At 45.2% G+C, this 13,945-nt stretch overlaps 1 protein-coding gene across 1 annotated transcript; it reads left to right on the top strand.

Annotated features, from left to right (window-relative positions):
- The first annotated feature begins 10,195 nt into the window (after window positions 1-10,195).
- FOXQ1 (forkhead box Q1) lies at window positions 10,196-13,203 on the top strand. Its single transcript, XM_066268527.1, has one exon. It carries the CDS (start codon window positions 11,479-11,481, stop codon window positions 12,655-12,657), a length of 1,179 nt encoding a protein of 392 aa, XP_066124624.1. The 5' UTR covers window positions 10,196-11,478; the 3' UTR covers window positions 12,658-13,203.
- The last annotated feature ends 742 nt before the right edge of the window (window positions 13,204-13,945 follow it).

Below are 13,945 nucleotides of genomic sequence, written 5' to 3'. Positions count from 1 at the left end.
AAATTTAAGTGCTTTAAGCACATGAGTTTGTCTTAAATTATTCATTTAAAAATATAAACTGAGCAACTATTTTGAGTGACTGGTACTACGGGGCATAAAAAATATAAAATAATATTTTTAATATTGCTTCATCATCAATCCTCAGCCTAGTTTAAACAAGATTAAGGAATTATATAGAGACTTTGTGGGAATTCTGAAAAGAATGTTTGAACACTAAACACATCAGTACTCTTCATTAAGTCCAATTGCCCATCATAACTTGTACACTCTTCTCTATTAACATGGTGTCACCAGTTACAATTTACTAGTCTATTCACCAGTTACTATTTACCAGGCTATTCACCAGTTACTATTTACCAGTCTGCTATTTACTAACAATGATGCAGATAATTTTCTAATGTATAGATATAGAGCTTAAATGAGAAGAAAGAAGGAAAAGAAATAAGCCAAATTCCCAAAGGGGGAATTAAAAATGGTAAAATTATCTACTGTTTGCAATCTTTCCTTCCATGTGGTGCTCTTAGTTCAACAGAGAAAAGCTTGATCATAGTCTCAATTGAGAACATAGACTTTAAGTCAAGACAGGTTGCAAAAACACCTGACATGCACAAGGTTTTGAAAGTTAAGAATATAAACTTGAGGTTACAGTAGTAATATGGATAGCTATCTCCACTGCTACAACTTGGGAAGAACTTGACAAAGAAGTTACAGAATTTCACTAAGCTCAACAGGAGAGCAAATCATTATCAGTATTATATAAGGTCAGTTATTTTTATTTTTGCAAGCAAATATGCTGATTCAGTCTCCATTACCAGCATGGTTTCTCAACATTATATCCAGTGTTTAAATTCTGCACAACATTTCATGATGCAGCCTTATGTAACTCTGTTAACCATTTCCAGGTGGTCAGAGTACACCAACAGATGGTATGCAGTCCACTTTAAGTAACAGCACAGTCTCCATCTTGGAAAGCTGAGTTAATTAGAAGTAGATGACAACGTTTTGAGTGTACCAGTCTAGTGTCAGAGAGACAAAAACAAGTCTTTTTTCAGCTAAAGTTGAACCTCAAAGTCCAAAGTTTATGGGATCATTTATGAAAAGGATAGTCCTCAAAACAGGCTGATTCTGGCTTAGCAGCATTATCTGCCAAAGAACTAATTTAAAAATAATGTAAAACTCGGCCCTGGCCGGTTGGCTCAGCAGTAGAGCGTCGGCCGGCATATGGAAGTCATAGATTCAATTCCTGGCCAGGGCACATAGGAGAAGCGTCCATCTGCTTCTCCACCCTTCCCCACTCTCCTTTCTCTCTATCTCTCTCTTCTCCTCCCACAGCCAACGCTCCACTGGAGCAAAGCTGGCCCCATGCTGAGGATGGCTCCCGCTGCAATGGAGTAACACCCCAGATGGGCAGAGCATCACCCCCTGGTGGGCATGCTGGGTGGATCCCAGTCAGGCACATGTGGGAGTCTGTCTCTCTGCCTCCTCGTTTCTCACTTCAGAAAAAAAAAATGTAAAACTCAGATTTAAAGCCATGACTAGAAAATAATAGTCCTAATATTTTTAATAAAGAAGCCATAAGATTATCATTGTCTATTGAACTTCCAAAACTATGATGTCAATGGAATTTATTGCCTCAAATTGGAACACTTTTTATTTTAAAGAGGGAAGAAGACCCTATTAATGACATGGGGACAACAAGCTGAAACTGGGATTATTCTGGCCAATTAATGTATGGTCACACCATCTAAAACCACAGCATGTTGTAATAAACAACATCTTATAAGGACCATCTACACACCATGCAACAATTACCATCAATTACATAACTTCCGTTTTCACTAGCCAGATTCATGGTTCCCTGATGCCTTCTGCAAACCCAGGAGAGACCTCAGAAAAAAACCAAACCTGCCGACATCTTGGTCTTGGATATCCAGCCTCCAGAACTGTAAGAAAGAATTTTTTGTTTGTTTGTTTAAGTCCCACAGTCTGTACTATTTTATTATGGCAGCTCAAGCAAACTAATACAAAGGGTAATTTTAAAACTTTATCAAATGGTTACCTAGGGTAGAAAAGAGACCAGGATGAAAGAAGCAGAGATGAAAATTAAATTTCCCTGAATATACTTCATGTTATAGCTTTGAATTTAAAATGAGGATATTACATAATTATGAAACAAACTAAAAACAATGAAGGAAACAAAAGAATTTTTTAAAAGTGCACCAAATGATCTTAACCTAATATCAAGAGGCTAATCATCTCAAATTACTTTAAAATTTGGTAATTTGACTAGTAAGAGTTATCCTCAAAGGCAAAAAAACAAATAACAACAATAACGAAAAAAAACCCAGCAAGTAAAACTGTTTTCAGTTATCACACTGTTAATATTAAATTTGAAATCAATATTCTGAAATAAGAATAGAGACATACAAACACATAGGAATGACAAAGCAAATAGCTAATTAGTTGATGTGATATTTAGCATCAGCTAAAACATAAACAGATATAAAATATAAAAACTTAAGTTAAAAGCTTGTAATCCTACAATTGAATTGAAAATGTTATATATTTTCTTTAAGAAAAAAATTTTATTCCTAACTTTGTAAAATCGTAGAAACAATGACCAACTCAGGAGCAATGGATACCTCTTGAACTCAGATTCTGGTTTCTCAATACTATTTCTATCTATAAAGAACCAGGACTACTTAGATAAACAGATTATGAGGCAGAGAATATAAAATGAGTCTGGAATATTTTGTCATTCTAGGAACTCAGGAAGCTATGAATGAATTTAAACACTCCAAGTATGTTAAAGATCTATTTGTTAATTATGATACTTATATGTGTGTGTGTGTATTTCTTTTGCACAATTCTTGAAGTACCATAAAATTATCTGAAAATAAGTAAAAGAAATATAGCATGTAGCCTTTCTTTCTGCACAAGCTATATTTTAAATAACAAATTGTTGATGAGAATATCTTTTATTTACAAAAGTACTTGAGCTTATAAAAAAAAAAGAGTGATGAAATGAGAATGTTACCAGCTCACCACACTTGATAGTGATAGGCCATTGTCACCAATGGCTGCAAAGACTATGAAGCAAAAAGCTGATGGAGAGTTTTATAACAGATGAATCAAACTTACACTCAAATTCACAGTTGTCTTCATTCACAGAAAGAGCAACTAGTCATAATGAACCTCCTGACAGAAATTCACAGCATCAGCAGTGTTTTGAAAATAGATAAAACTGAATATGGACAATCCTCTAGATCTGTCATTTCACTAGAAATCTAGTAGATAGAAGAATAGGTTAACTGACACTACAGAATCAGCAAAGTTCAAATTGTAGGAAAATCTACAGGACAAACAACCTGATCTATTTAACAATTAGAGTGCAGCAGTAAATTAAAAAGAGGAAAGACAGAGCTATAGATTCAAGAGACTCACATCAACCGAACACAATGAGAGGACCTCATTTGGATCCTGGATCAATCCAAGTAATTGTTTATTAAAAATGAGATTATTTAGGAAATTTAAATGCTGACTAGATATTTGGTAACTTTATAGAAATATTGGCAATATTTTTGAAGTTTGATAATGGTACTGTAATTATGTTTTTATTTTTAAAAGAGAAGTCCATAATTCTTACAGATATTGAAGAATTACAGAAGAAATAATATTATATCTTAGATTTGCTTTATAAAAACCTAATGGGAAAAAAAAAATCTTAGTGAGGGTGGGAAGTAGGGGTGGGAGAGATATGGATAAAACAAGATTTGCCACAAATTGATAAATATTGATTAGGATAACAGTTACATAAGACTTCATTATAAAATACTCTGCACTTACATAAGCTTGGAATTTTCATGATAAAAAGTATATATAGGAAGACAGACAGACAAGATATGTTCTCTTCACAGCTCAATCGCAAACTTTCTTATGTAATTTGCTAATATGGGTTTTACCCTCTTTGGGCAAGCCAATTGTGTTCAATTTTCTGGAAGTAGAGGTTTCTGACTTTCCTCTTTCTTCTGGAACTTTAGCTCAAGTATTAGCCACATACTAGGTCTAAATGACCCCAGAAAGTTTCCCATCATCAGGGTTTGCCATTTTTCTAGCTTTCATCTGGAAACTTCATTTAGTCGATTAATGCCAAGAAATTTGTCCATCTGGGCAGAAAAAGACAATTCATTCTTACAAGACAACATCCCCAAAGATGAAAGGAAATGAGAAAGACAAAGAACATGTAATAAGAGCATAGAATCTAGTAGTTAAAATTCTGACATTTTTTTTTGTATTTTTCTGAAGCTGGAAACAGGGAGAGACAGTCAGACAGACTCCCGCATGCGCCCGACCAGGATCCACCCGGCACGCCCACCAGGGGGCGATGCTCTGCCCCTCCGGGGCGTCACTCTGCCGCGACCAGAGCCACTCTAGCGCCTGGGGCAGAGGCCAAGGAGCCATCCCCAGCGCCAGGGCCATCTTTGCTCCAATGGAGCCTTGGCTGCGGGAGGGGAAGAGAGAGACAGAGAGGAAGGGGGGGTGGAGAAGCAAATGGGCGCTTCTCCTATGTGCCCTGGCCGGGAATCGAACCTGGGTCCCCCGCACGCCAGGCCAACGCTCTACCGCTGAGCCAACCGGCCAGGGCCCTGACAACAGTTCTTTTGCTAGATTAAAAAAATGTGCCTGATCTGTACTGAGCATTGGTACGGAGCAGTGAATGGAGCATCAACCTGGAACACTGAAGTCTCCGGTTTGAAGCCCTGGGCTTACCTGGTCCAGGCATATATGGGAGTTGATGCTTCCTGCTCTTCCCCCTTCTTTCTCTCTCTTTCTCTCTTCTCTAAAATGAATAAATAAAATCTTTAAAAAAAAAAACTAAAAAAAAAATGTGATCCAGTAACTTACTTGGTAGAGCAGGGATACAAACCCAAGGTCATCCATCTCCAACACCCTTTCTTGAGTTAAATGGGGGATGTAAAGACAGTGGCCACGGCCACTATCACAGCCGCCCAGTATATGCAGGTTCACATTAGATTCAGACAGACGGTAATGAAACAACGGAGCCAAGTACTGGTGAGCCATTACCTTTAATCCTAGCTTGCACCTGGCGGGCAAGTAAAAACACACACTGGGCTCCAAAACCCACTCATTCAGTGCTCACAGAGCTACTGACTTATCCGAGTTTCCTAGAATCAAAGGTTTTTAGCTCACTAGCCTTATTCACCTCTGTTCCCCATCTCCTTCTCTCTGCACAAACTGGCTTCTCCCTCAGCACTCCACCATCTTGGCTGCTTCTCCTGGCCTCCTCCACGTGGCCTTTCTCTTCTCTCCTTTCTCTGCTCTCTCCTCTAATGCTAATCTCAGGAACTAGGGAGAGCAAGCTCCTGGTCTGCCCCATTTTATAGAGTAGGAATCAAAACCTTTAATCCAATATACAAACAAGGAAGTCACTGATACAAAGTCACTTATCTGATTCCTCATGAGAGTGCTCCACCCACATCATGCAACAGTCAAGGGTGTGGGGAAAAGCTTAGTCTTAAAACTAAGCCTTAGGCTATAATGACGGGGCCTGCTTACAGCCTGTCCCCCACACCCAATACAAACTATAAGCGAGCAAACATATACATCATATTTGCAAACTTATTTGGCCCACAGGGGAGTTCAGCCCACCTCCATCCCATCTGCACAAACCTACACTGTGGGTCCAATAGTTGAGGACTGCTGGCCAAGCCAGGAATGACACAGCCCCTTCCTTGCCCCATGGGAAAGGCTGAGTGGGAGCCCAGCAGAGATTCTGTTTTGTTTTGTGGTACATCCTTATATTTATATATCCAAGGATATTAATTAGATTTCATTCATCACCTGCTCCATTCTTCCTTGGATTTGTGTGACAGTGTGACAATGAAGCAATACCCAAGAATGGGAGAGTCATGAGTTCATGTCTCCTTACAGAAAGACAGGTGGTCTCCTTCCCTTTATATAAGAGGGTCTGATTTTTTTATTATTATTAAAAGTGATAGCCTTAAAGCTAAAAAGAAAGGACTAGATCGTTCATTGTACAGGGAAGTTCAATTTTTCTTGCTCTACGTTTAAAACTTAAAATTTAAAGAACTTCATGGAATAGGGAAACTGAACTCAAACTGGACAAGGAAGTCTCCTCGGAGGTGGTCAGATTTGAAGCAACAAATTTATGACCCTAGTATCAAAGCTGTCATCTTGTGATAATTCATTGTAGGGCTTCCTTTCATTCTTTGGGAACATTTCACACACAGTGCAAGATTTTGTCTCTTACTTACAGAGTCAGGCAGCTTTGTCAGTAATCTTAATCCCTGTCATGCTGTGGTTGGTGTTTTTTATACTTTCACATACTCTCTCCTCCCCTTCACCCCCCTCAATGTGCCTTTGGCTGCTGTCTTTCTGCTGCACAACCATAATACCCACCTCCCTGCTATTCCTCCTCCCCAGGACACACCACCTAAGAGGCAGCACTCATGTAGCTCAACAACTCCTAAGTTCAAAGGAAGTCCAAGGGGTTTCTTGCTGATGTGACCCCTGGATTCTGAAAAGAGACTTTATGTACAGCCCTTGGTAAATGATACCCAAACATATTCTGGGATTCTTTGATTAAACCTTGACCACAGATCAAACTACCAAAAGAAGACTGCTTGAACAAATGCAACAGACATGAAAACAAACCACAATGATTCTATGTATTACACAGATACACAAAAAGACCTGGGTTCTACCAATCTACTCCCACACTGACCCCCAATCTCTGTAGGGTTTTTCTCAAGTGTTCAGCACCCACAAGGAACCAGCCAGATCATGGAGGCATGGCTTAGAACAGAATACAGAGTAGTCTATTTCTTCCCATATGTTTCCATGAAGGACAAAGGGGTAGAGAGGGATCTGGGCTTTGACTTTGAAGAGGACCCTCACTGTCACCAGACCTTCAACCCTCTCTTCTCTACAAGAGAGACTTTGCCCAGAGTCAAAGCCATGCATTTTGCCCTGAAGCTGTCAACATTAGCATGTTCTCCATGCCTGGGTCTTCTCTGTTCTTAGCATCATTATAACATCCTTCTCCAGAGGCACAGGTCCCTAGGGAAATGCAATTTTAAGTTCACCTTTCCTTCAGACCCAGAAGGCAACAGCGTGGCTACTGGCAGGGGTTAAAGTGGCAGGAAACTCAAAGCTGTTTCAGGTTGCTCAGGGGCATATTATCAGGTGATTCCATAGTTTCCTCTGTGCTAGGAGCCTTCTGCTGCACTGCGCAAGTCATCAATATTCCCACGGGGATTCAACTTCCAGTCTTCCAGGTGGCCTTAGGTATGTTAGGAATTAAATGATTTCCTTCCCACATCAGTGTTTAGGAACTGATGCAGTGAAGCACTATCAAATTACAAAAACCCTTACATTTGCAGATAGATCCCATAGTTATTTTAGTTCTTGGTGTCTGGAGATTGATGCATTACCGTCTTTTGCCTAAAACCACTTTGGGGAGGCCAGAAAATCCTGGAGTCGTGAGCTCATCCTTTGCCAGAGTTTATTCACTTATTTCCATGGCAATTAAGGGGAAGCAGCAAAATGAGTCAGTGGGTCTTTTGTACCTACAAGTAATAGTTAGGTCTCACCTATCAATAGTAGCCTCTCCCCGCCACCAACAAAAAAGACAGAATTAGGGGACAGGACTCTCACAGCATTTCTGGGAAACTTATGAACTAACAAATTATGACATGTGATTTTTATTTATTTACTTATTTTTGCAGTGTCTGAGCTCTTAAACTGTTCCTAGCTTTGAGGATGTTGTGGATAGAGGTACAGTGAATAGAGGTACTTCTCATTCATTCCTGTTTTTCTTATATCTGCAAAAGGCGAATGGCTTCCCAGCTGTAAAGCAGTTAAAGATACTAAGAACAAAACCACAAACAGAAAAAGTGGTTTTATTCCTGATCTTAACTGAAGATAAATACAGCATACTCCCAGCATGTGGCACAAGGCAACAATCAGTCTCAAGGGAAAAACTGGGGTACAGCAGTGAAGAAAGAAAGACAAAACTCCTGTGCTCATGGGGCTTGTATTCTAGTTCCTGGAGATCTCTCAATTCTTTCTAGGGCCCCCTGCCAGCCATTCTAACATGGGGCCTTCCTTTCCCAAAGTCCATTGCCTATCTCTCAAAGCTCCAAGTCACTGTGAAAATAGAAAAGGTTTTCCCACTGAGAATCCTTCTACCTTTCCCCACTCTCTTCCCCCCAAAACCTTTATAGACTCCAAACTCAGACTGCAACCCACCAGTGGCTCAGTCCTGAGGTAAGGTGAAGGCCTATCCCACAGGAGTGACTAGCAGATCTTTCCCCTACCTGAGAACATGGAATGAGGTAAGGAGAGGTCACTGCTGTTGGGATGAGGAGGTCTCTGTCTAAGAAAAGGGAAAGAGGAGTGGGGGAAGGGGAGTATACCTTCCTTCTCAATGACTAATACTTCTTTTGTCTGCAGGAGGAGAGAGGCTGAGGGATATAACCCCAACCTCAGGTTGCTCCTTAGGGAAAGCAACTCCATCCTCCTCTCCCAAGACCTGCATTCTGGGCTGCTGTGATCTGTTAGCTGGGAATTCACACAAGTCACCATAGAGGGAAATGCACTTGCTGTACATTGAACCCAAGAAAAGACTAGTGCTAACAAATAATCTGTGCAGGAGCTCAAAGAAAACTTCGAGTCCGTTCTGATTGCGAGGAAGGGCCAGTGCACAGCCACTGCAAGGGCATACAGTCATGTGTGACAGCAGGGCCTAGTGTGGTGCACAATTTTCTCTCCTCTCTGAACAATATCCTTATTAACAGGTCAAAACTCATGGGTACTTCCCAGACTAACCTGAACACCCTGGGACAGCTGGGCTGGTGGATCTGGGAGAGAGCAGGAATGGGGATAAGAGGGTGCTACAGAGGAAAAGGAAGCCGTGCAGCAAGTCTGGGAGGAAAGTTGCTATAAACACAACGGGAGGCATTGCCTCAAACCTAGGGATGTTGGAGTTGCATGAGGGCAGGGATGTGGAGGGTAGCTGGGTGGCTTTATGCCTGCCAGACAGCTCACCTACATGGTCTCCAAGATGGTACTGGGGATGGGCAGAAAGCCTTGGCCCCTGTAACCTCTCAGTGGTCTCCTTAGACTCTAGCCAACTTGGGTCTGCACCTCAATCAGCCAGGTTTATCTCCTCCAGAAAACTGGCCTTCATCCTCTTGCCCATCTCTCAAGGTCAAAGATACCATTCACTATGAGTGCTTATTATCCCAAGCCAAATCGATGCCTCTTTAACTGGCTGCTTTCTCATCCCAGCCTACTCCCCTCTCCCGGTCCAAGGGACCATGAACTCCCAGGGCTAGAGCTGAGCAGATCCTCTTTAGGGCAGCAGGTCCCCAGGAAAAAAGTTACCTCACACCTGTTCCCCACTCAAACACACAATAAATGTCAGTTTCATCTCCAAACATGTCATTACCCCAAACACAAAACTAACAGAGCCTTCCATGGCTTTGCCGTTTTCCCCACCCCATGCTGAACACCTTCAAAACTGCCTGAATGAAGATAAGAGAGGATTGTGTACAACTTCACACAAATGGTGGAAAGGAATAAAATAAACAACAAGGTGAGCTCCCACGTACTTGCAGTTCTTTCTCTATTTGCAACAAAGACAGGAAAAAGGAAGACACCTCAGTACGGAAGGGCAGCGGGGTAGACATGTACCCTTCAGAGTTGGGGAGGTCAGTGAGCCCCTCCCTGAAGTATTGACACTACTGTAAACACACACACAGATCGTCAGGTCTGGAGCTTTCTGGGGCGGAAAAAGGTACCCCCTATGCTGACTGTCTGGCACTGGTGCCACTGAAACCACAGCAAAAGACCTCAAGGAGATGGATTGGAAAGAAACGGCCGCAAACAAGTCATAGTTTGGCCCCCCACCCCCCGGAACACGCCTTTAACTGTAGGAAGTCATGAATCCAGCGGCTGCGAGTATATAGAGGGCCACTCGCGCAGGCACAGCCTGGCATCCCATTCTAAGCACTGCCATTCCTGGAGGAAGAGGGGACGCTGCTGCTCTTTTCCAAGTCACCAGCCAGGTACAGAAAAAAGCAAAAGCAAAAGAAAAGTGAAAGTCGGAGACCATTTAGCAAGCAAGAGTCGAGTCCATCACAATTTCAAGTCCAGTATTTTATTCGTTAAAAAAAGGAAGGCAGAAATAGTCCTCAAAAGGAAATCATAGGACGAGGCACAGCATGTGACTCTCATAAGAGGTCACTGCAAAATGTGTCCCATGCGGTATCTATGGTTCTAGACAAGAGGCGTTTACTTTGGAAAGAAGCACCGTTTTCACTCTCTGAGAAGCAAAAACACACCACGTGCATCTTAGCAAAGCCACAGGCCTGAGCAAAGTCCCTGCTGACCCAGCCCAGCCCTTCCAGGTGTCCACCCCCATCCCCGCCCCACACTACACTACGCTCTCTCGTCCAAATCGCTTCTTTGAGCTTCTGGGCGCAGGGACCCCATCGGGGCGGCAAGGAGCGCCCACTTGAGCAGAAAAGAGGGCGGGAGGGGCCGGCACACTTGGACACAGGCACACTCACAGGCACTCTCACACCCCCAGCGGCGCGCACGATCCCTATTGGCTGGAGGTGGAGGGCGGGGCTGGTCAGACCCAAAACAAACAACCTGCGAGCCGCGACTTTTTAGCTGCGCAGCCTCTTGGCCTCAACCTGGCGCGCGCCCGCTAGAGAGCTACCACCTCTGCCACCTCGATCCTCCACCCCTCTGCGGTGAACGTCCAGGCCCCGCCTCCGTGGAGCCGCGGCTGAGTTATATTGGGCCGGGCGGAAGGTGGAGGCCAGACGTAGCGGCAACTGGCTAGCGCGGAGATGCTGCTCGGAAGGCCAGGGGCGGGAAGGTGGCTGCTGGAGCCACGGCATCGGGGACTCGGCTGCACGGACACTCAAGGCTGAATACACTGGACCCTCCCCCAAGGGTGGTGTGCATACCAGCGTGCACCATTTCTATGCCCCGAAGACGCCTGCCGGGGACCTGGGACGTCCAGTGAAGTGAACCCTCCCTGGTCTCTTGGACCGAGAGCAGATGCGTACGGTTCTTCCCTGCAGCAGAAAATCCTAAGGCCCGTGCTCTTGAGCAGCAGAGGTTAAGCCGCACCTCTGCACATTTCACCCGAAGTCTCTTATCCTCCAACTGAAGACAGCGCCCACCCAACTCCTCCCTCTTAATCCCTCCAAGTTCACCCAATAAGCAGAAACCCTTCGAAGGAAAATTCCAACGGAAGAAGACTTTTCTGCGGAAAAGTGGCTGTCTCTCGCAAAAGGAGGGAGAGCTTTCTGGAGAGGAAGGCAAAGACTATCGGTCGAATCTCCACTCCTGCCCCCCGCACCAGCTTCCCAAGACTGCGCAGAGAGTACGGCGTTGGGCAGGACAGGTTGCGCGGACATGAAGCTGGAGGTGTTCCGCCCCCGTGCAGCCCACGGGGACAAGTCGGGTAGTGACTTGGAGGGCGCAGGCAGTAGCGACGCGCCCTCTCCGCTGTCGGCAGCTGGTGACGACTCCCTGGGCTCGGACGGGGACTGTGCGGCCAACAGCCCAGCAGCTGGAGGCGGCAAGCGTAATGCGAGAGGTGAGTCTGCCGCGGAGGAGGAAGGTCCGGCGACGGCGAGCGTCGTAGAGGCGGGCGCGGCGGGCCCCGGGGCAGAGAGCGCGGGCGTAGGCGAGGGCGCACGCAGCAAGCCCTATACGCGGCGGCCCAAGCCCCCGTACTCATACATCGCGCTCATCGCCATGGCCATCCGCGATTCGGCGGGCGGGCGCCTTACGCTGGCCGAGATCAACGAGTACCTCATGGGCAAGTTCCCCTTCTTCCGCGGCAGCTACACGGGGTGGCGCAACTCCGTGCGCCACAACCTCTCGCTCAACGACTGCTTCGTCAAGGTGCTGCGCGACCCCTCGCGGCCTTGGGGCAAGGATAACTACTGGATGCTCAATCCCAACAGCGAGTACACCTTCGCCGACGGGGTCTTCCGCCGCCGCCGCAAGCGCCTCAGCCACCGTGCGACTGCCTCCGCACCCGGGCTGCGGCTGGAGGAGGCCGGGACCCCGCCTTCCGCGCTGGCTGCCCTGGGCTCGCCCCACGCGCGCTCCCCCGCCTTCCAGGAGGGGCGCGTCTGCCCCGCGGGCAAGTTCTCCAGCTCTTTTGCCATAGACAGCATCCTCAGCAAGCCCTTCCGCAGCCGCCGCGACAGGGACGCGGCCCCCGTGATGCAGCTGCGGTGGGGCGCCGCGTCCTGTCCGCCGCTTTCCGGTTATCCTGCACTCCTCCCCAGCGGGCCCGGCAGGGCCCTGCTGCCGCTCTGCCCTTATGGCGCCTCGGAACCGGCACTGCTGGGCGCGCGTGGAGTCGAGGCGCCGCCGACAGTGCCGCACCTCTTGCTCGCGCCCTTCTCTGCCTCTGCCCCTGCTCCTGCCAAGCCTTTCCGAGGTCTAGTGGGCGGTGGCGGCGCCGGTGGCGCCGCGCACCCGTACTGCCCCCTGCGGCTGCCGGCGACGCTGCAGGCGGCCTCCGCCTGCGGCCCGGGCCCGCACCTGCCCTACCCCGTGGAGACGCTCCTGGCTTGAGCTACGCGGCTGAGCCCGCGGGAGTGGACGCGATCCAGGATGCCGGTATCGCAGGTTCAGAGCTTTGCACTTTCTGTTCAGAGAAAAGGAGACTTTAAAAGAAAATTCTACGTCAACCGTGCCTTAAAGATAAAGGATTTTTGACAAGTGTTTTAACTTATTCCAGAATATTAACTTTCTTCCTCTTTTATAACTTTACAGAGGACCAAAGCAATGTTTTATAATTGTTTGAGTTTCTTTACCAATCCTGTTCCTCTTTCCCCTCACAGATTTTCTCTCTCTTCTTACTGCCCAGGCACCCCCCTTGTTCCTACTAGTTTTGTCGCACCTTTCATTGATTTGTTCCTAACAAGTACATCAGGGAATCACTCCATAGGATAAATTATACGACTACTGTTTGGGGTTTATTGGGCCTCTGTTCCATGTGTACATGTGTATCATTTACAGGTATAACTAAATGTGAGAGAGGTGTCAGAGAATCTTTAGTCATTTCTCTGCTATTGACCAATGCTTCACTGTGCCAAAAGATTAAAACATATATATATATATATATATATATATATATATATATATATATATATATATATATTTGTTGGGTTTTCTAATTAAATTATTTATATAGTTTTGAAACCTGAATGGAAAATGTTGCAGGCAATGGGCTACATACAACTTTATTAGTGGTTTGGTGATCTCTGTGGCCTTCTTGGGCCAAGAATTTCTTTAAAGAAAAAGTTAACATTATGTATGTGGGATGCCAGGACCACTGCTACGTGTAAGCAAGTGTGATTTTTATTTTTAATATTATTTTATTTGTATCCGTGTACATATTCATACATACATTTTATGAAACCCAGCCATCGTGCTTATTTTTAAATAAAACTCACAACTGACTTTAGTGCTTTGTGATAATGGGCTGGAGACAGAGAAGTTTTAATCCCCAAGCCTCCAAAATGGGTTTAGATTTGAGTCTCAAGAAACTTTGGGGGGGGGGGGATATTTTCCTAAAAGATTCAATAAAGGTAGAGGCAGCCTGCAGGTTTCCTTACCTGACAAACTGCTGTACAAATCTCAAGGATGGGGCTTCCATCTATAGGATTTCTTAAAACTTCAAACCAATAACCTCTGTAAGAATTCTCCTGAGAGTTACCAGAACAAATGATTAGGTGTGTGCCCCAAGGATCCTGTAGCAAACACTATTACCGAGCTTCTAGTCAAGCAGACATTTTCAGGCAAATAGGTCCTGATGGGGGTTCAAAAAAACTGGAAACAATCTTGGATATGATTATCA

The sequence above is a fragment of the Saccopteryx bilineata genome, chromosome 3 (assembly GCF_036850765.1).
Source record: "Saccopteryx bilineata isolate mSacBil1 chromosome 3, mSacBil1_pri_phased_curated, whole genome shotgun sequence".
In the NCBI taxonomy this organism is placed as follows: Eukaryota; Metazoa; Chordata; class Mammalia; order Chiroptera; family Emballonuridae; genus Saccopteryx; species Saccopteryx bilineata.
Note: the sequence above shows the minus strand (reverse complement) of the source record. Positions and strands in the feature narration are given on the sequence as shown.

Bases quoted from the DNA above. Each gene is read 5' to 3' on its own strand.
- FOXQ1 (XM_066268527.1), top strand. From the start codon at position 11,479: ATGAAGCTGGAGGTGTTCCGCCCCCGTGCAGCCCACGGGGACAAGTCG.